Source organism: Hippoglossus hippoglossus, chromosome 18 (assembly GCF_009819705.1).
Source record: "Hippoglossus hippoglossus isolate fHipHip1 chromosome 18, fHipHip1.pri, whole genome shotgun sequence".
NCBI classification, from domain to species: Eukaryota; Metazoa; Chordata; class Actinopteri; order Pleuronectiformes; family Pleuronectidae; genus Hippoglossus; species Hippoglossus hippoglossus.
The window spans coordinates 9,198,786-9,219,831 of NC_047168.1; the positions used below are offsets into that span (position 1 = coordinate 9,198,786).

At 45.9% G+C, this 21,046-nt stretch overlaps 1 protein-coding gene across 24 annotated transcripts in view; it reads left to right on the top strand.

The window, feature by feature from the left end:
- The window catches only part of LOC117779360 (adhesion G protein-coupled receptor L3-like), a 202,508-nt gene that overhangs the window by 51,800 nt on the left and 129,662 nt on the right, over positions 1-21,046 (top strand). For all 24 annotated transcript variants that reach the window (XM_034615465.1, XM_034615460.1, XM_034615468.1 and 21 more), the window contains exon 3: positions 2,207-2,437. In XM_034615465.1, coding sequence (XP_034471356.1) covers positions 2,383-2,437 — 55 coding nt within the window. In that variant the 5' untranslated portion in view covers positions 2,207-2,382. The remainder of the gene's footprint in view (positions 1-2,206; positions 2,438-21,046) is intronic.

Sequence of the window (21,046 nt, forward strand, 5' to 3'; positions counted from 1 at the left end):
TGAGAGCAAATTAACAAACTGTGATAGTGAAGTGTTTTTCCCATTTTATGTGATAATTCTCGAAGCAACACCTGTGCGAGTCGTTGCCGCTTTTATCGGGCGACGCGGTGAGATGTGGCACGTGTGTGCGTGTACGTGCGCAACAGGCAGCTGCAAATCTTTCATTGTCTCACCAGCTTCTGTCCTCTGCTACTTTTTTGGGTCCAAAAACGGCAAAACAAAGACGTATGCCAACGATCACACCGCTGAAATCACTCATATTTTCCTTGTCTGACGTACACTTTCAATATTGTGTTGTGCCTGTGCCTCATTTTCATTCCGTAGCCCTGCTTCCAATTTAAGTATTGTCCCACTGCATAAAACTCGGGTCCAATTTTCCTCCCTGGACGTTGTATTTGAGTGTGATCATTTTGCGAATAATGCATTTGATTTTTTTTGTTAGGGGAGTCGCACCATCTGATTTGATGTCACATGTAGTTTAGCTCTCCGGCAGCTGTCAGAGTGTTTTATTAAAAGTGTTATTGACACACAAGGCGGCGTCTGTGATCACATGCGCTCTTTCACGCTGCTATTTTAAAGTCTTAAGAGGCCTGTCGTCATGTATACATGCACACAAGTCAGCGCTACAGGAGACGTGCTTGAGGATGATTTGTTCAAACTCCGGGTTTGAACTCCGCTGATGAGGACGCTAACCTTTTAACTTCCTGACATTACCCCAAATCGTCTGATTACGCAGAGACGGATCACCTCGCTGCCTCTCCCCTTAAACCCATTAATATCTCCTCCCAAAATAAAAAATCTGATTACTCTAATCTGGGATTTTGGAATTGGGATTAAGGGCTAGATTAAGATATGGGAACCGTTCCCCACTCCCAAAGCGCGCCGACACAGGAAGAATGGCTCCCCGCAGGGATGCACGGGTGTTTTTGAAATTGCGGTGCTTGGGATTTTGATTCCAATCAGCTCCCCAAATTAGTAGGACATTTTGTAACCAGGTTTTCTGGCATCGCACAATGGAATTAACTCTGGAATGACTATTACACAAGTATAATGCGCGTGGAGGATGGCAGCGTTGTGTGTGTGTGTGTGTGTGTGTGTGTGTGTGTGTGTGTGCTCTTAGGTTTGTATCGTTTTGCAGAGATTATGCTGCAGATCATGGCTGATCGTGGATAACAGGAGGGTTCGGGTGGCCTTTGCATTAAAGCTGACTTAACCTTAATATCATGATATGGGTTTGATGAGGATAAACGTCGAAAATCCTCATCAGAACATAAATCACGAGATCTTTCATCTGTCTCGAACTATATTTTTCCGTTTCAACACTTATAAGATCTAGAGTTGCAAACTTTCACGCACCATTTTTTGGGAGTATTTGCACGTCACAAGTGTTAATTTCACAGCAGCCGCGTGCCGACACCGTGTAAATCACATTGGGTGCTTGCAGCTTGCTTTATGTGAACTAGCAAGCTGAGCGACGACTTTGTTTCGGGTCAGGAGTTCACCGGTGACGGGGGCAGCGCTGGCTCATCCATCCCTGTAGCTGGTTAGCCGTCTCCGTTGACTGGAATTTGACTGGAGCCTCCGAGCACGTCGTTCCTTAACAGGTGTAAAAAAACTCAAACTGTGACGTTGTGGCACGTGACCACAGGAAAGAGAAAACACCGCCGCATTTGTTATGTCAATTACCATCGGGCCTCACGAGGGAAAACCCACACGAGGTCCGGACCACACATGTCCGTGCAACAAGATACACCATGTACAGTCCATGCACTCTCATAGCACATCCGTCCAAGCCCAAAGCAAAGCGTGCTTCATCGCTCGCTCCTCTTCCCTCTGTGGGAGTGATTCGCCGGTAAGGTGGGGGGGGGGAGTTAACACTTCGATAAGCAAGCAACAATGGGATCTCCAGAAATACATTTTTCGTGGTTCGTGCGGTCGCGGCGTTTGGTTGATCACACCCGGCATGGGTTCAGCTGACTGGAGATCTGAGAACAACTTGCACTGTGTCACTTGATGACAACTCCAACCCCACAGCGCCATAAGGGCTGTGCATAAGGATGATTAAACCGTGGTGCATCCATCTGTCGTGTCTCTTGCTGGAAAAGACGCGCTCTTATTGTTGCTGCGAGAGAGAGAGAGCGATGGAGAGAGAAAGGAGAGTCATCTGTTAAGCTAACATTTATGTCTTTGCATTTCTTTATGGCAGATCTTAGGAAAGCATCTGGCGCCCGCCGTGCAACAGGACCCGTGGGAAGAGTGGCGCAGTGGAGGGAGCCGCGCCGTAAAAAAGAGGCACCCGATTCGGGCTTCTGCCACGAAAAAGACAGAGCACTGAACTCAACTGAGAACTTCGGCAGGGGGCGGTAAGAGGAGGAGGAGGCCATGTGGACCGCACGCCTGCTAGTTCTCGCCAGCCTCTTTGCACCAGCCGCTCTGGGTAAGCGTGGCTCATTAGGCCAAGAAGCTATGTTTGTGTTTATGTGGACGTGCAGATGTGGGCGCGACCAAAACATACAGGACCCTCTTGCATTTTGTGACTGGCACGGTTGGAAGCCGTATCACAATTTCATCCTTTCGCTATTGAAAGTGCCAGCCTCTGCCAGCCAGCCGCGATGAAAGCCTGTGACTTTGTTTGTCTCGTTTCCGCCGTCTAACCTGCTCTCCTAATTAGCACTTTTCTCACTCCCTAAACTCCCTGAAACTTTCCTTTTTTTTTTCTACACTTCTTTGCTTTCTTTGTCTGTTAATTTCTCTGATTTTTTTCCCATCTATTTTTGGATCTGTCCCTCCTTTTTTTTTTTCTTTCTCCCGGCTCCGTCTCCTTGATCTCCTGGCAGTGGGAAATGAACCGAAATGACTTTCAAAGAATCATTAACACTACTGCGGCTTTTGCGGTGTATGTTTAGCATAGTGAGAATTACAAAGACTTATTCCATCATTTCATGCATTAGGATCTCAAGATTAATTTGCGAGATCTTTTTTCTTCGTTTTTGCCACGTCGCTGTGAACGGAAAAAACCCGCCGCAGTTTTGCCGCGTTTCCCTTTTGGCCTTCAGTGAATTGTTTCAGAGGCAATTTAAATGAAGTCATTTAAATGTAGATTAAAAGAAGTCAATGGTGGTGGTTGGCTGGTTTGTATGTGGATGTATAATTGTGTGTGTGGATGAGGGCGGTTGGTCACAATGAAGTAGAGTTTAGATGTAAAGGAGTGTTGGGAGTGGAGCAATAGCCCATAAAATGTTAATTTGATATGGCTAAAACCATTAATGGGGGGGGGTTTGAAGCTTTATTTTTTGTGTGTGTGCTGTGATATCTGCGGAACGTGGCGGCGGCGGCTGGTGGATTCGCCATCTGGCGCTAATGAAAGCTCACTTCCCTGGCATTGTTAGCGTTGCGTTAATGCTCAGGAGAAAGAGGTCAGCGGACAGCTATACGTCATGCATCTGTCTTTATAAAGCTTCATTGATCGGGGGGGGGGGGGGGAGCATTATGAGGCAGCAGATTTAAGTCTAATCCTATAGAGACTCCTTGTTAAGAAGTCAGTTTATATACAGGTATATACTCTGTGTTGTGCACTTACTTCCTTATAACCCTAAAGGAAGGAATTTAAATTATACACGTTCTCATTTTCCTCACTACATTACTACAGGCCTTAATGTGTTAACCTCTTGACCTTGTATTTGACAGCGTGTGATCATCTCTCTACTTCCCCCCACGTGAATCTTCAGTTTATCTCTGAGGGGCATTTTTTAGCCCTCGATTGCAGACGTTACTCTAAAGAAGTGCACACAGTCTTTTAGCCGGAAATCCATTGTGCACAAACACCATTGGAAACGAAAAAAAGCATTTAAGGACGTCCCGGGATTAGAGAGATGCTTATCGACGCTCCGTCGGATGGACAAACACACGACTGTGGGACGAGCAGCCAATTAGAACGTTTCATGGGATGGATGGATATGAAGTGCTTTAAAGAAGACGGATGTGTGAGAACTGCGGCCGTTTGTTTAAAGCACGGCAGTTGTGTTTGTGCATTTTCAGTCCATTTACGACAAATGTGTATTGGTCACATTCTTTTTTCCACACATGCTACAACCTTTGGATTGGTGGCTGCCTTTCCCTACCTTCCAGGCTGTAATTGATTTCAGTTTATGTCAGTGTGGTATGTAGAAGTAAGGCGAAGAAAAACCACTCATCAATCATAAAAGCTGGAAAATGCATGATTTGTCATAAATGGGCTAAAACATGCAAAAACACCTCCACGAGACCTTTTAAATCATCACCCTGCTTTGTAACTCCCACTCCAATAATCAATCACTCATCGATCCCATAGGAACAAGTTGACATCAAACCAACAAACCATTCAGTTGCTATGGTTTCTCACAGCAGCTAATACCCCGCAGGATTTATGTTTAACCACTTGTGTCCTGTTTGAACACCGGATTAAGTGGTTGACATCTCAAATAAATAATTAGTCGGCTTTATGAAGAAAAAAAAGACATCATTTAACACCCAGCCCCCAATACTACGAGCAGACGTGGCCAGATGTTGCCGGTGAATTGTTCCGCAGCTGGGAAAGCTGTACTGGGGAATATTCCCCCCCGCAATGTCATTGTGCATGTTTCTCCCTGAGAATGTTGGAAATGTGGACTCCAGGGGATGCTGGCCTACTTTGGGATCTGTGGTCCCTTTTGTCTGCATACAGTCAGGCACAGGCATGCACACATGCGCACGGCTGAATGGCATCGCACACAAGGACTAGCTGTGTTTTCTGTTGACACACATGCCAAGTTTAACATGGAATCATCACAACACAGTGTTTGTGCAGTAAGAACGCAGCCGCTAAAGCCGAGAGTGTGCGTCCTGCCCTTTCTCGTCTTTATTCGTATGTCAACGCGCAGCCGACTGTCCGACACTTGACACTTGTCTGGAAAAAATGAGAAATATTTCTGGACAAGCATCACAGCAGAGGGATAAAAAAAACCCCTCAGTGATGGAATGCAGCTTAAGGAGCGATGGGGATGTTTGTGCGTGGGTGGAGTTGTGTGTGTGTTTTGTTTGTGTCTGTGTGTGTGTGTGTGTGTGTGTGTGTGTGTGTGTGTGTGTGTGTGTGTGTGTGTGCGAGTTTACGGACTAACATCTGTGTGTGTGTGGCAACAAAGTCTTGTGCGATTAATAACAAGTTCCATCACAGATGCTGTCAGTGGGTCGAAAAATAAGTAAAACGCACCCTTGTCATTGTTTTGGTGACAGTGAATAACAATGGCGGAGCAGCGTCCCCCAACACTGTGACCATGGCTGAGCGGCACATTAATCATGCGTCTCTGTGCATGTGAAAAGCTCAAGGAAGGATTTCATATTCATTCCACTTAATGCCCGGCCCATGGAATCAGAGACAGAGCTGCTATAATGGATGACGGCTCGTGGACCAATCCGAGAGACGCGAGCGCGCGAAGCCTGATGCATATTTTTCACGGTCAGATACGAGAGCATACATCAAGCCTGGAAGCAGATATTGTCCTGCCGTGGGGAGGGGGGGGTACGTAATGAGGGATGGATGAGACATGGAGGCAGATGTGTGCCAGATGCTTCCGTACAGCACGTGCGCGTGTTTGTAGGTTATCGTAGCTCTCGGAACACAATGTCAAGTTAAATGGCGATTCTGCGGTGGAAAAAGACGCAGTGTAAAACCAATGAATAGACGGCGTCCATGTTGCTTTGTCTGTACTTCCTCTACATCATCCACCTGTGTACTCGCACAGCTACACTGAATCCAAGTGCCTCGCAATCACCGCCTGCTGCTCACGTTGAGGTAAACGCACCAATATGCTCAGGTTATCAAACCAGACAACGGCATTAAACTTCAGCGTCGGTCGCATTGTTCCCGCAGCCGATCCACTTAATTAATCTCCTTGTGCCAGGGCACCGACTCCATCCGCCAAGGCGTCCTCGGATTTGCCTAATTTGCTTAATTAATTAAACAAATGATTTATTTGAGGCTCATATTTCAAAGCCGGAGGAAGTTCTTTGTGGAGCCCACTGAGGCATGTACTGTTTTGTTTGCCGCCGTGAGATGCCTCCTTGAAGCATTAAAAATAAGTGGGCATTGGAGTGGGTGGGTGTCAATCATCGGGTTACAGCCGCAGCGTAATGTACAGGCAGATACAGTACTTCAGAGAAGAAGTGGATTCCGCACGCATTTAAATGTGACATTGAATTAAGTAAATAACTGTCAGCGGTGTTCTATTAAAGGGGGAAACAAGGGGGATGAATGCGGTTGCATTATGTCATTCCGGAGAAGGTAAACAGAAAAGTAGTTTATTAACTGTGGGATTAGCGCCGTAGCGCCGTTAGCCCCAGTAAGGAAAGAAACAGGCCTTTATTTATGAGGTGACATCTGAGTGGGTGGTTGCAGACGTGCACCAAACTCGACTACCTGCTGATGTCCAACCAATAACTAATGGTGGGTTGTAGCTTAGCACGATTAATAATGCACAGTCAGAAAACAGACCTATTATAGGGTGCACACACTTATCGGCCCCCTAAATATGTCTGATAGTTTCCAATCAGGATCCATGCATTACACTCTGGGGATGTGGTGTTTAGGATGGGTGGAAATGTAAAAAAGAAATGTCCCCGTGTTCACGAAAGTGGAACATTTTATAGCTTCTTTCTTGGCCTATGTTCCGCATCCCTTCACCAAGTTTCATGGAAATCCGTTGTGTAGTCTGTGCGTAATTCTGCTGACAAACAAACAGGGTGATAAGCAAAAATACAGATTTTCTTTCTCCGCAATTATTGAGTCATGAATCAAAACGTCGGATAAGTTGAAAATCGACCCGAAGGTGCCACTAGAGGGGAAAAACAGATGTGTTATATGTGTTCGTGTTAAACTCTCTGGGGACCGTGAATGTCTGGAGAAGAGCTCTTGTCCAGTAACTGTTAGTGTGAAACAAACTGACCCCCCCTCCCACTGCGAGCAGGCCTCATTCACACTGGATGTGGTTTTTGCATTCATACAAAACTTCCTCCACCATCCCTCAGCTTGAAATGTGGGATGTGTAGTGCATTAAAGGTCAATACAAGTCCACAAAGGTCTGAAAGTCTCCGCTCATGCCTGTTGACATTAGTTTGTCCATTAGTTTGTCAGTTTAATCTGAAGTGCAGAGACAATAAGACAACAGAGATGCACTGTAAAAAGAAAAAAAAAGAATGAATCCATGGATGTGTATCTAATGATGGAGAAACGTATCGCCTGCAAAGAAAGATATAGTTTAATTTTGCGACTCCATTTTCACATTAAAGTTTGATCACTGGGAAAATGGGTTTGATGATATTGTTAAAAATGCCTCTGGTATGATGCCTCTTTTTTTTATTTGCCTCTCTTTTTTTCCCTATGCAATGGATTATGCTTTTCCCATACGCCACACTAGGCTTTTCGTGAAAATAGATAATGATGTTGCAGTTATGGGGGAAAAAAAATTACTTCATTTTTATACCCTACCCTGAGGGTGGCCTCCACAGCTGTCATTTGGACGCCAGCTTATTCCATAGCTCTTTTCTGAATGCTAATTCCTTTTGCGTAGTGTACAGCAGTTTCCCTTTGTAACTACACGAGGCCCTATTTGAATAGAATCATTAGATTTAAATTTAAAGTTAATAAACTGGCTTTAAAATCCAGTTTTCTCTGTATTTCACTTTCCCCCCCTCGCACTTGCACGATATCGCCAGAAACATTTTGTGTGGCATTTGGCACGGAGCTCGCAAATCCCCTTCTCTTTTTATGTTCTTCTATAATGAGTGAAAAATCAATACCTGCTTGATATGGGGAATAAAGAAATGGCCTCTGCTGCCCAAGGCGTCCACAGTGACTGCTTGACATTGCCAAATTGCTGTCAGAACTCGCAACCCGGGAGGAATGAATGACAGCGACATTACGAATGGGCGGCGTGGGGTTAAATACTTCTGCGTGTTTTATAGGTGTCCGTACTCGGACCTGTGTGTACGTCTTCCAAATAAATGAATTACCGCGGACCCCCTCGTCCATTCAGCCCGGTTTGCACGGGCATAATTCGGTAAGCGCTGAATGAGGCCGTTTAAAGTGGACTTGCAGCTCGGGCCCCGCTGGTGTTTAACGAGGACAGATATTGACAGCAAGGTCAAGTGGCCGCGGACGGTAGTTTACATTAGGGCCTGCATAATGTGTGCACACGTGTGTGTTTGTGGTGTCTGGAGGGTGGATTGCTAAGTAACCACCAGCTTCACAGGGCAGAGACGGTGGGCGGGCGATGCCACAGGGATGCCGACACCGCGTTGCAGCAGGGGTCAGGCAGCAATTTTTTTTGGGGGTGTGGGCGGAATGCGAGGAGCAGGAAGGGCAAACAGGAACCACGCGGAGACACGACGGCCCAGCCGACCTGCGCTTTGGTCAATTTGTGAAATTAATTACGTTCTCCTTCCCGCGCCACACTGTTAAATCTATACGAGCTGCATATGCTTTATTTTCTTTTTTACGCCCCCTGCATGTAAAGTAAACCCGACATGTCCTGCTGTTTGCACGCATGACATATTTGAATTCCGATGACACAGTGAGGCCGTGCACATGATTACATCTTGCAGTGGTAGACACTACAGTGTTGTGTATATGCAAATCTGACAGCTTTATAATCATGGCTGAAGGTGCAGTTGTGTGAGTGAAGCATGCTGACGCCGTCTGTATTACCCCCCCCCATATAATGAATTGTTGCTGCAGCAGCACATGACTACAACATCTGCCTCCGGGGGCCATGCTGTATGCATTTTGCCAATTATTTTGATTAGACTCTCTGCTTTTTTAAACACGCATGCATTGATATTTCGATTTTCTTTCTGTGTGTTTGTGTGTGGGTGGTGGTGGGGCTAAATCTGTTAGATATGTGCGTATGTTTCTCTCAGATAATTTGATATGTATGTGTATCGATGTAGTTCAAGGTCAGTAATGAATTATGAATAATATACCGCGATTAGTTTAGGTAGGAATATATGCAAGATATTTTCCAATTATATACAGCAAAGATTAAGATGAGATTTAATATTTATTTAGGAATAGAAACAACCAAAATAGATTATTTCAATTTAATCATAATGTAGTGATAAAGGAATAGCTTTAAATATGTGGCTACTCCTTTTCTGGAGAGTTAAATGAGATGATTGATGCCTCTCTTACATTTGTTATGCTAAGCTATGAATGCTAAATATGCAGCGAACACCAGAAGCAGATTGCAAAGACTGGAAACAGAGAGAAACCCCGTAAATCCTGTGTTTCCTCCACAATGTCATGTGGTCCCTTTTTTAAATGCCAGACAACCTATCTAAATAGATCTGTTGCATTTAGAGTACCGAGTGCCGTGCGTGTCTGTTTGATCCGAGTGTTTTCGTCCGTTGGTAAGTGACAGTTATAGACTCGCGGATCTTGCATCACTGGAAACGGTCTGTGAATGCTTCTTCAGCTTATGTAAGGCGTTCTCTTTATTTGCCCCGGCTCAGATACACTGGGCACTCTCCGTTGATAGAAAAAAACAACATAATGGCACCCTGTCACCGGGACAACGGAGCAGTGTTGCCAACGAAGACACACATTCTTTTATTTTTTTATTTGTTTTCTTGTTTAATCGTAGGAGAGCACCTAAATGACTGGCTCTCTCCATTGTCAGGAAGTTCTAGATTGCCGTCCTGTGTTGTTTTGATGCGTGCGGTGTTGTTGCTCAGTGCCGTGGGAGCATGCAGTGTTATTAGAGCACTGCAGGGGGGAAATACAGGTGTCTCTCCCCTGGTAAGATTTACAAGCTGGGGTGGAGCGAGTTATTGCTTCTTTTAATATTTATTTTCTCTCGCAGCGGCGCAATTGAGCTGTCGGGGGGGGCTTTTTTATTGTATTCATACAAAAGCAAAGACTGCTAAAGATCCGACGCCGTGCACCGACCGAAGCTCACTCGAGATGCAGCCGGGGCCAATTATGGCCGAGGCGGTGTGAGACCCCTGCTCTCCGTTCCCACAGCGTTGTCATTAAATAAACCAAGCATGCACAGTAACTGGTGATCTCACCCGCAGCAAATCAATATGTAGTATTGTAAAGTCTGCATTTAGAAGGAAAGGGGGGGGGGGGGGGTGGGAGCGATGAAGGGCGAGATCAAATGAAACTGTGGCACAGATTAGCCCATGAGACCTTGCGGAAAAGAAAAAAAGAGGGAGCTGCCGGTGTGGTGAGGGGGGGAGGCGGATACTGGAGATGGCCCTCGGTATGGCCCGGTGGCCTTGAAGGGGAATTCAATACGGCCATTGACAAAAGAAGGGCCTCCATTGTTGAGGAACCCGCCTCCTTTGGGAAGCTGTTCCATTTCCTTATTAATTGTGCTCTCATTAAAATAAAAGGAAGTAGAGAGGGGGGAGATGGATAGCGCGAGAGTAATAGAAGCTCTTGAGCGTGGCCTCCTCGTTTGGACGGACGCCAGGGTCGGGCACTCTGCAGTTCCACTTCTATCCCGGGGACGGGAAAATGCACTGTAGTCTATGTACTCTGTGCACTGCATGTACAGTACACACACACACACATTCCCTCCCTCCCTCCCTCCCTGCCTCCCTTTATCTTCCGTCTCTCCAGCCCTCCCACATGCGAGAACACAAATCTTCCTTACGGCCCCCCCCACCACCACCACATCCTCTGCAGATGTGCAGCATCAAGGCTCTTGGGGTCACCGCTTGGCCACCGCAGCTGTCAGCCAAGGGAGGAGCCGTCAGTTAAGGCCACGGATCACTGCTATCCTGACCAAATACCCCCCCCCCCCCCCCCCCCCCCCCCCCCCCCCCCCCCCCCCCCCCCCCCCCCCCCCCCCCCCCCCCCCCCCCCCCCCCCCCCCCCCCCCCCCCCCCCCCCCCCCCCCCCCCCCCCCTCGAAGTAGCCTGTGACCCTCCACTTAAAGGGATCATTCTGGTTTATTGCAACCTGGGTCATATTTGTGTTGTTTAACCAGTTTACGATAACGTTTTATCAGCGTACGAAGCAGCTGAGATCCCGGAGCACGGAAGCAGGACCATCAGATGGCTTTTAAACAACGTCTTTATTGAAAGTGCTTTATTTCAGGCATAAAACGGGAAGTGAGTGCATCCAAAATGTTGGTAATAATTCCTAATTGCACAAGAAAAGTCTTGAGTGGAGGATCGACGTCAAACCAGGAAGGCGGCTCAATAAACTGTGATGGATGTTTACAGCAGGCACTCGAACAATTTTACTGTTTGTCATTGTTTTTTCATTCGGATAAGTTTGGCTTCGCTGGCTGTTTGTTTAAACTCTGAACGAGCCCCCGACATCTCGGTCCAACGGACTTATTCTTTTAAAGCGTGGCCATATTTTCTGATATATCAGCACTGAACTTTATAGTAGAAACTATAAATAGAAATGATGGGCAGAACTAGGAAACTAAGCTGCAAGAATACATCATCTTTAAGGTGCGGCGCGATGCTAAAACAAGTGTGTTACCGTTACTGCAACTGAGAAAAACATGATCTGTAGTCTAATCGATACGGGCATGAATTGTTAGTTGCAGTCCGACATTACAGTATCGTCAGCAAAACACAGAAACACACACATTTCAGCGTCCAGACCTCTGCCCTCTCTGTTTATTATATCAAATATTTTGGGTTTGGTGAATGCGGTCTCTGAGCTTTGTCTCCTTCCAGCTTTTTCCTCCTCCAATTGTTCTCTCTATTTTGTTTGGGTATATCGTATGGCTTTGCAAAAATAGAAATTAAAATAGCCCGCGAGCACAGTGTGCAATGTTCCGTCGACATCTCGGAGAGCGTTCCTCCCATAAACACAACAAGCTCACAGGTCGCCTGTGCGAGCGGCTTCTTATGACCCGTAGACACGTTTTATTGTTAGGCAGACTTCAGCGGGCGTAGTCATTATAACGGGAGCAAAAGGGGGAAGTCCGGTGACAAAGTCGGTGGAGACACAGGAGTCCGCCGTTCTCTTCCCATCCTTTTATCCATGACTGACGTGTTTATTACTTTAACCCTCTAATCAATCGGAGGGGAGGTCAACGACTCATATGGTTGTTTAGGTGTGGGGACAAAATCCAGAAGCCATGAATAATTGGGAATGTTCATTACGCTTACTCTTCCTCATGACCACATTCTTTTTAAACTTAATTCTCTGCTGTCTTAATTTTCCGTCCCCCATGTGGATCCGCGGCTTTTTTCCGTGCTTTGTTTACATCTAATTGCTCCCGGTTGTGTGTGCGAGTTTGCTTATGTTCTGCCAAACTGTCTGGGTCGTCCATTGGATTGTTATCCTCCACATTCCCTTCTCTGACGTGGACTATTCTCCACTGAGATGGAGAATACCCCAGTGAAGATGTCTTTTTAAGGGAGGTGGGGGGTTGAGGCCAGGAGTCATAACTTTCACAGACGTCTCCCCCCTCTCTACGCCGGAGACCCGACAAAAGGCCGACTGTGTCGAATGAGAAAAATTGCAGGTGCACATTCCCCAGCGGTGCACTCCCTCTCGCCTCCCTCACTCTGCACACATTAACACACACACACACACACGCACCGGGCCTCTGTGATCACTGCCCCACGTGTGGTGGTGGGAGGAGGAGGACGAGGGGGGGGAGATTAGAAGGAGATCCTTTTTCAGGGTGATAATACACTTCTTTCTCTGCAACGGGCCGGACTGAGGAGAGGGCTGAAACCGGAGAGGCAGAGTGAGCGATGTCATTCCACAGCAGGCAGCGGCAGCATCCAGCGACGCGACATGCCATTTGTTATAGGCGCACTGCAGATGTTTCTCAGCTGCATCGCAGCCCCACGCATACAATGGTGGCTATTTTGTGCCGGGGTCATGGTGGGGACCACGACTGGGAGGTCTGGATTTGACCCGTAGCGCTAAATCACAATACAAACACATTCTGCAGCTTTCAAGATCTAATTCTGCTTCATTGCAACATCACACGTCTGGTGCATAACACTGAAAAGCAGTAGTTCTCCCATAAATCTCCATTCAAATGACGTAATGCATCCCCTTGTGACATATTGCCCCAAATAATTACATCCCCCCTTCTACATGGTTGTTGTGTGCATGAAACATAAGTGTAACATTATTTATTCATGTATAGAAATTGGTCATGTGTTAAAAATGTCCGGGCCTTCGGGGGGGGGGGACACTCAAAAGGATTTGAGGCCGACATCATGTAAAGAGAGTCACGTACCCAGAGTTGGCGTTTCTGAGATTAAATGGAATAAGTCTCAAGGTAAAGGTGCAGAGACTCGCGAGTCTCGATCGATTGATGCCCTGATGACTCTGGCAGGTTGTGGGACCAGTTTAGATTTTAAACACGTTTTAAGGGGAAACCTGCAACTTTTTCGAAGCTTCCCCTGTTTTCCAGTCACAGCTTTGCCGAATGAATAATCAGTTATGGAGGCACAAACCTGTCTCGGTGTGTTGCTGTATCGTGCGCCACAGCTCCACGCCTGCTACGTGTGAACGCACGTGTGGCACGTTTCGCTGAAAACTCTCATGCTCCCTAACGCTCGTTGTCGGGTTCTTTCCAATACGCCGCGTGTTCCGAGTTGCGACCAGTTGATTTGAGGCGCTGGCGCCGCGTACATGTTGCTTCATCCATATTCCCCCCGCTCATTATCTCCACACAATAACTCCATATCTGATACCTGTCGCTTTGAATGCAGAAGAAAAAGATGATCAAAGCAGATGAGCGTCGCCACGTGTCCCAGATCTAGCGTAGCCACCCAGGCTAATTTCTGCAGCACTGCCTTGATTGCACGCATATGGAATGAGATTACTTTTCACTCTGTGGGTGGTTTGGGAATCACTTTTTTTCAAAACATTTATCTCACTGGTTTTTGTCTCCATATTTGTTTTCATCTCACTTTTCTCCCTTTGTCTTGTTTTCACAAATCCACCTTTACCGCAACTCGCAGATTTCCTTTTCCCGGCGCAGTTACTCCGCTGACAAATACTTTTCTTCTCATATGGTATGAAACCACCAAACTGGCATATGATGTGGCGTATAGTAAATCAGAGGACAGCCTGGGACGCCGAGGGGGGGGGGGATTGACAAAAGATTGATTAGGTGCTACACCCTGCGAGTGATGCTGCAGCTCGGGAAGGGGGAGGAAGCGAGACGGAACGAGCGAGGGGGGTCTGATTTAAAAATTACTGTTGCCTTCAACAGTGTCACATTTTGTACGTGTAGGTGTATGCACCAGATAGAAGTATTCCTCTAGGGAGAAACACCCCCGCCCCCCCCCCCACCCCTTTTCCAATGCATAATGTATTAAGGTGAGCACATGCAAGCACAAACACACATGTAAGTATGAACAAACCACAGGGGAGTGAACAAAAGAAGCCCGTCGCAGTTAAGCACAGATACGGACGGCCTTTAATCTATTGATGCCACCCGGCACATGATATTGCACCACCCTTTGGGTTCTTACAGTATATAGGGCAAGCACCCCACCCCCGCCTTCACCGCTCCCCCTACTTCAACCTACTATTATCCATACTGATTCCAACACCTTTGAATTATATCTCTCCGGGGATTCGGTGTGAGCGTGGACAGTGTCTAGATACTCGTTTTTATCAATCCCTGCATGTAGGACTAGCTGCAGTAAAACCCAATTAAGAGCCCAGTGCTACATATGCTCCGACACAAACGATCGGAGAAGTAAGAAGTTTGCGGAAACCCCAGAAATACACAACAGATGAATATGCATGAAATGGTATTTTAATTTTGTCATTTAAATCATTGTTTTTGTTCATTATGTAAGTAAACACGACAGCACGGGGCATTAATTGGTATTAATTCATGCTTTTTGCCCCTCGGTTATTACACTGCAGCAAAGATTACAGTTGCAGGAGCATGAGGAGGGGGAATTTTTTTTTTTGCGAACACGCTGTGCCACGGAAAACAAACCGTTACAATCTAATCCAACGAGTTGTGCAAGGGTACTTTTGATGAAATGGAGTGCAGACAAATTCAAACAAGGACAAAGTGAGCGTTGGCCTTAGTTTCCTTGTTTTCCTCTCAACCCCCTTAAATTCCAAAACAAGGCCAGAGACTTTCATGCGCGGCTTTCATGAAGAACACAACAAGGGGAAAATTTCATCAACAGCCAATATGCCGCCTCGTGCAAATTGTGTTACTGTCTCTCCTCCCGTTCCGGCTCGTTTCAAGTTGGAAAAATACCAGCCTCTAACTAATTATGGGTTATTGCATGTGCAAGTGATGGAGTGTGGAGTGGAGTGGGATGTTGGGTTAATTTAGCTGTTTTCCACTGATTGAGGTCATTTCGGATAAAGTGTTTTTTTTTTTTTTTTACTACCATCACAGACACAAACATCACGATGTTCCACGGCGGAAAAAGTTATTTATTTTTCCGTTTGGTTGTGACAGATGGTGCGAACCTGGTGGCCAGTATAGCCTCGTGCTGGAGTTCACCCCATTCCAGTATTAATACCAGTATAATAAGTAGAACCCCAGGGATCTATTCGCACCGCGATATTGCCTGTTTTCTTTATTCATTACAAGAGAATGGATTTTCTAAGTGCCCTTGTTATTGGTTTGTCATTTATCTCACGTGGACAGGATGACGGAGAGCTTCTTCATTTCGCCGAGTTGCGATTGGCGGTGACACACGTGTTCACGTACATGCTGCTTCCTAAAGTTAAGGAGGAGATAAGGGGGAAAACTGTGCATTGTTTTTTAATCCTTTAGGTTTTGATATTTGCTTTTTACCATCAGAAAAATGCTGGTTGGTGTTAACCAGGGTCACAGACAAACTAGAAATGAATAGAAGGCATTTCTCAGTGTTTCTCACAGGAGAATATATAATAGTAAATACACTACACATACTTTACATTTACTCAAGGAGGTCAACTACACTGAACTGCAGTTAGGAGGTCTTTTTTTACTCTCTTTGATTTGGCTTATTTATATTTAATACCTCTGTTTAATACAGTTGTTAACATTTTCAAGATTGGACGATTTTCTGTACAAAGCACATATCATCGTATAAAATACACATTGTGATATATTCAGTCCGTATCCTGGGGACCACTACTTCTCTCTTTCTAGTGAAATAATAAATATACACCTATTTTTCCATAGAGATAACCCTGCTTTGCACTTATGCGTATATGTTTTGAATAAAATGTGCATACATAAGGTGGACTTAGATGCTTTGGTCATTTTTAAGCTATATTATCATTTTAAGAGATGATTCATCAATGGCTGATTGGTGGAAAGAGGTGTTTAAGAAGAGTACCTTTGGAAAAACGTGTCCATAAAATATAAACTTGACAGTATCACACCATCAACAGCAGCACAAACCTGCTCTCACTAAATCCGCCACCTGCAGGATGTTTTTTTAGAAAGAATTCATGTTTGTTATTCATATCGATTGACCGGCTACGTCCACATTAGTGTCGCTCTCGTCTAAACACCGAGCCACCTCTGTTTCCTGAGCGGCTCGGGATCAGTGGAGGTTCCGCTGCACTTTGTCTCAGTTCACCGTGCTAAACTTAGCCCGGCTGCTGCCTCCAGTGAGCTGTTAGGCAATTCCATTTGATGCTGTGGTGGTAAAAGAAGAGTGAGGGCGGGGGAAAAAAAGACCTCGCTCCCCCTCACACGAGACGAAAAAATCAGCCTGTTGTTTCTTTTCTTTGACCTCAATTACTATCAGGGCACGTGTTACTATGGGGGCATGTTGAGTCATGCCTGTGCTGGGAGTCCTGTGTCTGTGTGTGTCTGTGTGTGTGTCAGTGTGTATCTCCGATGTGTTTGTGTGACAGGGATTGTGTTCATTTAAGCCTAGGAGGCAGTGTACAGTAGGTGGGGGCCAAGGTGCATTAGTCGTGGCTGAGATGTTCCCTTCAGTGATGCCGGCACATGTGGGTGGGTCACAGGAAGGAGGGAGAGCGAGCGGTAGGGAGGGAATGAGGAGGCAGGAGGCAGTGAAAGGAGAGGAAACAGCAAAACGATGTCAGACATGACGGGAGCCGAACAAAGCCCGGCTCACTGTCTGGAGCCACCGCCCGCGACAGCTGCCAGCGCCACACACTCACCTCCGGCCCGGGCCGTCTGACAAAATGCCACTTCGCTGATAGGAAGCAGGACACGTCGCTCTGCTCTGTTTACACTCAGGGAAGAAAGAAAACTGGAAAATGGCTAGAATTGGCTCAGAGCTGTGTTTTTTTCTTCTTCTTCTTTTTAAATACAAATTTCCAATTACATCTGATGAATTTTAAGACCAATCTGAATATAAATGCAAAACTGCAGGGGAACGGCAGATTTCTCCTGAGCCAGAGAGGATTTGACCAGAGAAACGGATTTGTTGTAATTTGCACAGCGAAGTGGTTTTTAACATAAGACTCGCTTCCTATTCCCCCTTTTTTTTTTTCATTTCTCCTCTCGCCACAGCTATATGCACTTAATGAATTGAAGTAGTGATTAATTAAATGGAAGTGCCCGCTGGACGGAGAGATTTCTTCACCTCTGTGTTCTGAGCATGTGAATCAAGGCTTTATGGAGGGATGTATTTGTTTCGGGTAGTGCGTGTGCACAAACATGAGGTGACCGTCTCCTGGAGCCGCGTCACACAGGGAAGTTGCTGTGCGCTGCAGATTTCTCCCCATCCAGCGACCAATTTATTAACTTTCACAGTTATTAACTTTTATAGTGTCAATACATCATTACGGGGGGGGGAAGGAGAAGCGCAGCGCCGCTCCGCCACGCCTGCTATCTTGTCAGTTTCATATACGATTGATGTCTAATGTTGGTTCCTCATAGAAAAACATCAAATATATTCACCGTTTGAGGATGATTGAAGAAGTTGCAGCAGGTTATTACAGTTGCACAGTCTCTCTTTCTCCCTCTGTAGCGATTTTGTTAACACCGAAGTGCTAATTTCCCCACTGGCATCACGGCCAGTTTGATTGACAGCTTGAAAGTGGCATTTGCATGTTGCTGCCCTGCAAAAAAATAAAAACCCACAAAAAAACACAACAACATCAGTCTTTTCCCTCTGCTGGAATTTGCAAGCGCGTGGTGTGTTGCCAATTAATGTGTTCAAATGTGTGTCAGCGGACGGCGAGTGGAAGCAAAACAAATGGCTCGTTCATTGGCCTGCGTTGGAATGGATATCTGGATCCTGTCACAATGAGTAATGCTAATTGTGCTTAGCAGCATCGTCGGTCAACGTGTCATAAGCCATCAAGTCGATTCTGAGGAGTTTGTCACGCTCGCTCCCGCGGTGGGCTCATGAATTCATCATTACCGATGTGCCATCCGTCATCCGCACATTTCAATAAAACTGCTTATTCACGCTCGTTTTTTTTTTTTAAAAGCCCCCGATACTTTCTCAGAAGTTGCTCCGACCGGCGTGGAGCAACTTCTGCCGCCACTCTCGCGCGGCACAAACGTCGTTTCTCATCGATGCCGTTGTCTTAAACGCTCGATCTGCAGAGTTCTCTGACAGTTCAGTTCCTGGATCATTTCGCACTCCTTGTGAAAAGCCCCTGAGAATTTGCTCGCCTTAGGCCATATGTAAACGTAATTTACTTGGGAGAACAATTTGCCTGAACTGTTTCTCACTCCAAGATAAATAATCCCTTATGCATTATTGAAGATGCTGTACTATTTTTTTTTTTCCTCTTCCGAGCTCAGAAGATTTCTCCTCCTTGTCGCAAATTGACTTTTTTTTCCTTCGCCAGAAAATGTCATTTGTTGCGAACTAGGAAGTGGGTGTGACAGGCTCCCATTGGTCTAATCAAATAATGGTGTCCGGACTCGTGTGCTAATTAATCACTAGCTGTGGGGGCCGGGTCCATCCGGCGGAAAGTCGGTCGGCAAAAAAAAAGACATTTGATCTGTTGAATCAGCTCCCTTTGCCTTCCCCTCCCCTCTCATCCATTTATCTTACATTGATTCAGTGGAGTTCATTTGAATTTCAACCCCTCACACACACACACACACACACACACACACACACACACACACACACACACACACACACACACACCCGCACACACACACACACTCGCACACAAAGTTTTAAACTCTGCATCATCTGCTACAAAATTGGAGCCTTTCATTTTAAGGGGATAAAAAATGGGATCTTCACAAATTAACAGACCCTTTACCAGGAACATATTTGGTGCTTTGCCAGACTATAAATGCAGAAAGGACCATTATTTGTTGGGGAGTTATCCACTCGGCACTTCACTTAAAGTCTGAAAACGATCTAAAACCCTGTTTCTCTTTTTGTCGGGAGCCCGTCACGTGTCCGCGACATCTGTTCATCCGAGTGACGGCGGCTGGTTGAACTCGCTCTCGCTCACTTTTTCTTGGGTGTCGAAATGAAAAAAAAAAAAAGGTCCCCCCCCGCAGGCCCCTGTTTTGTTACTAATGATGACTTTTAAATGTCATTGTTACTCCGCTCGGTCTACACTCCGGTGCCCGCTGGCTCCGATGAAGGTAATGGGTCTGAGCTCTGTGTCAGTGGCCCAGGAATAAGCTCGGGCTTTCAAACTGCAACAAAAATGTGTAAGCATCACAATTAACAAACCCACAATCAAAACTCGGAACCATTTCCCCCTCAGAGTGGTTTTTAAAAAGCTCTGCGGGGGAGCGACATTTTCCGAATGGCCATTTTTCTCCCTGACCTTTCTCTTTGCCCTTTTTGGTGAGTAATTGCGTTTTTTTTCTGGGAAATATTCATTTGTGAATTATGTCATTCGCCGGCGTCCTGTTGGTGCGAAAGTGATGGAAGTATCCAGCGTGACCCTCACGGCTTTCTTTCTACAAACTACTACTCCCCCCCCCCCCCCACCCTTAGATTCAGCAGTGCACTTGTCAGAAGAATTATCCAGGGAGAATCTGCAGTGGAGAGATACACACTGCATATAAATGCTCCTCCAAAGAAGTAGCTGCAGAGGGAGGAAGAGCGATGAAGTGAGCAGAACACGGGAACTTGGATAAGACAATGGAGTTTCAATAAGAGCTTTTTTTTCGATTTTCGATAACTCCGTTCCGCGACGTGTTCAGGTTAGACGGCGGCGGTACGTGCGAAAGTGGGACAGGACGCTGTCTCTGGCGCCCCGAGGAATATGAGCCCTATCAATCACCGCCCCCCGGGCACAAATGTAATTACACTACGGTTGTTGACTAGCCGGGTAATCCGAGACATCACTGGCATGCGTTGACTCACTTACATTAGGGGATTGCTGGTGCCCATGCTGATGGGGTTGTGCTCGCCCTTTCCTTTGAGGACACTGGCATGAATCAAGCCCTTGTCACTGCAGGGTCGCAAAACTTAAAGGACTTATTCTAACCTTTTTAACAAATCATACACATCTCGTTAATCAATTTCCCTAATGGACGGTTGTATACGATTCTTAATTTGATAGCACTTTTTGTGTTTTTTTTTTTTCTCCTGCTCCCAAAAGAAGGAGAAAACCCACAAAAAAAAATCGATAAACAAAAAGGCAGTATTGTCCTTTTTCAAGTGTGGTTTATTGAAGTGCACCTGGCGTAGTCGACTCATGTTCTCCCTTTTTCCTTCGCCGTCGTCAGCCTCGCAGAAGTTTGGCGCGATCCAGACCGGCACTTTTTCAGGCGGGGGGGCGGAATAAATCTCCCCATTAAGAGGAGGATAATTGATGGCTTTCATCACCAAATGGAATACAATTATTTCCGATCGGTGCCCGTTTCAATGGCACGCTTTGCTGTGTCGAAGGCTTGAATGATTTATGAGACAAAATCAAATGACACGATGATGAGCGGCTGCTTTTGTTGTTTCACCTCAGCGTGTGGCATTGTGTTTTCTGCTATGGAGATTTTTTTTTTCATTTTAGGCATATTTTAATTGCTACGGAAAATAGCAGATTGTAGATAAAGAATTTAGTCTAATGACCACCTGTCCCTGTACCTGGGCCTATATCATGAACTCTAATACTAAATTCCTGTTTTCCTTTTATGTAAGGATATCATTTAAA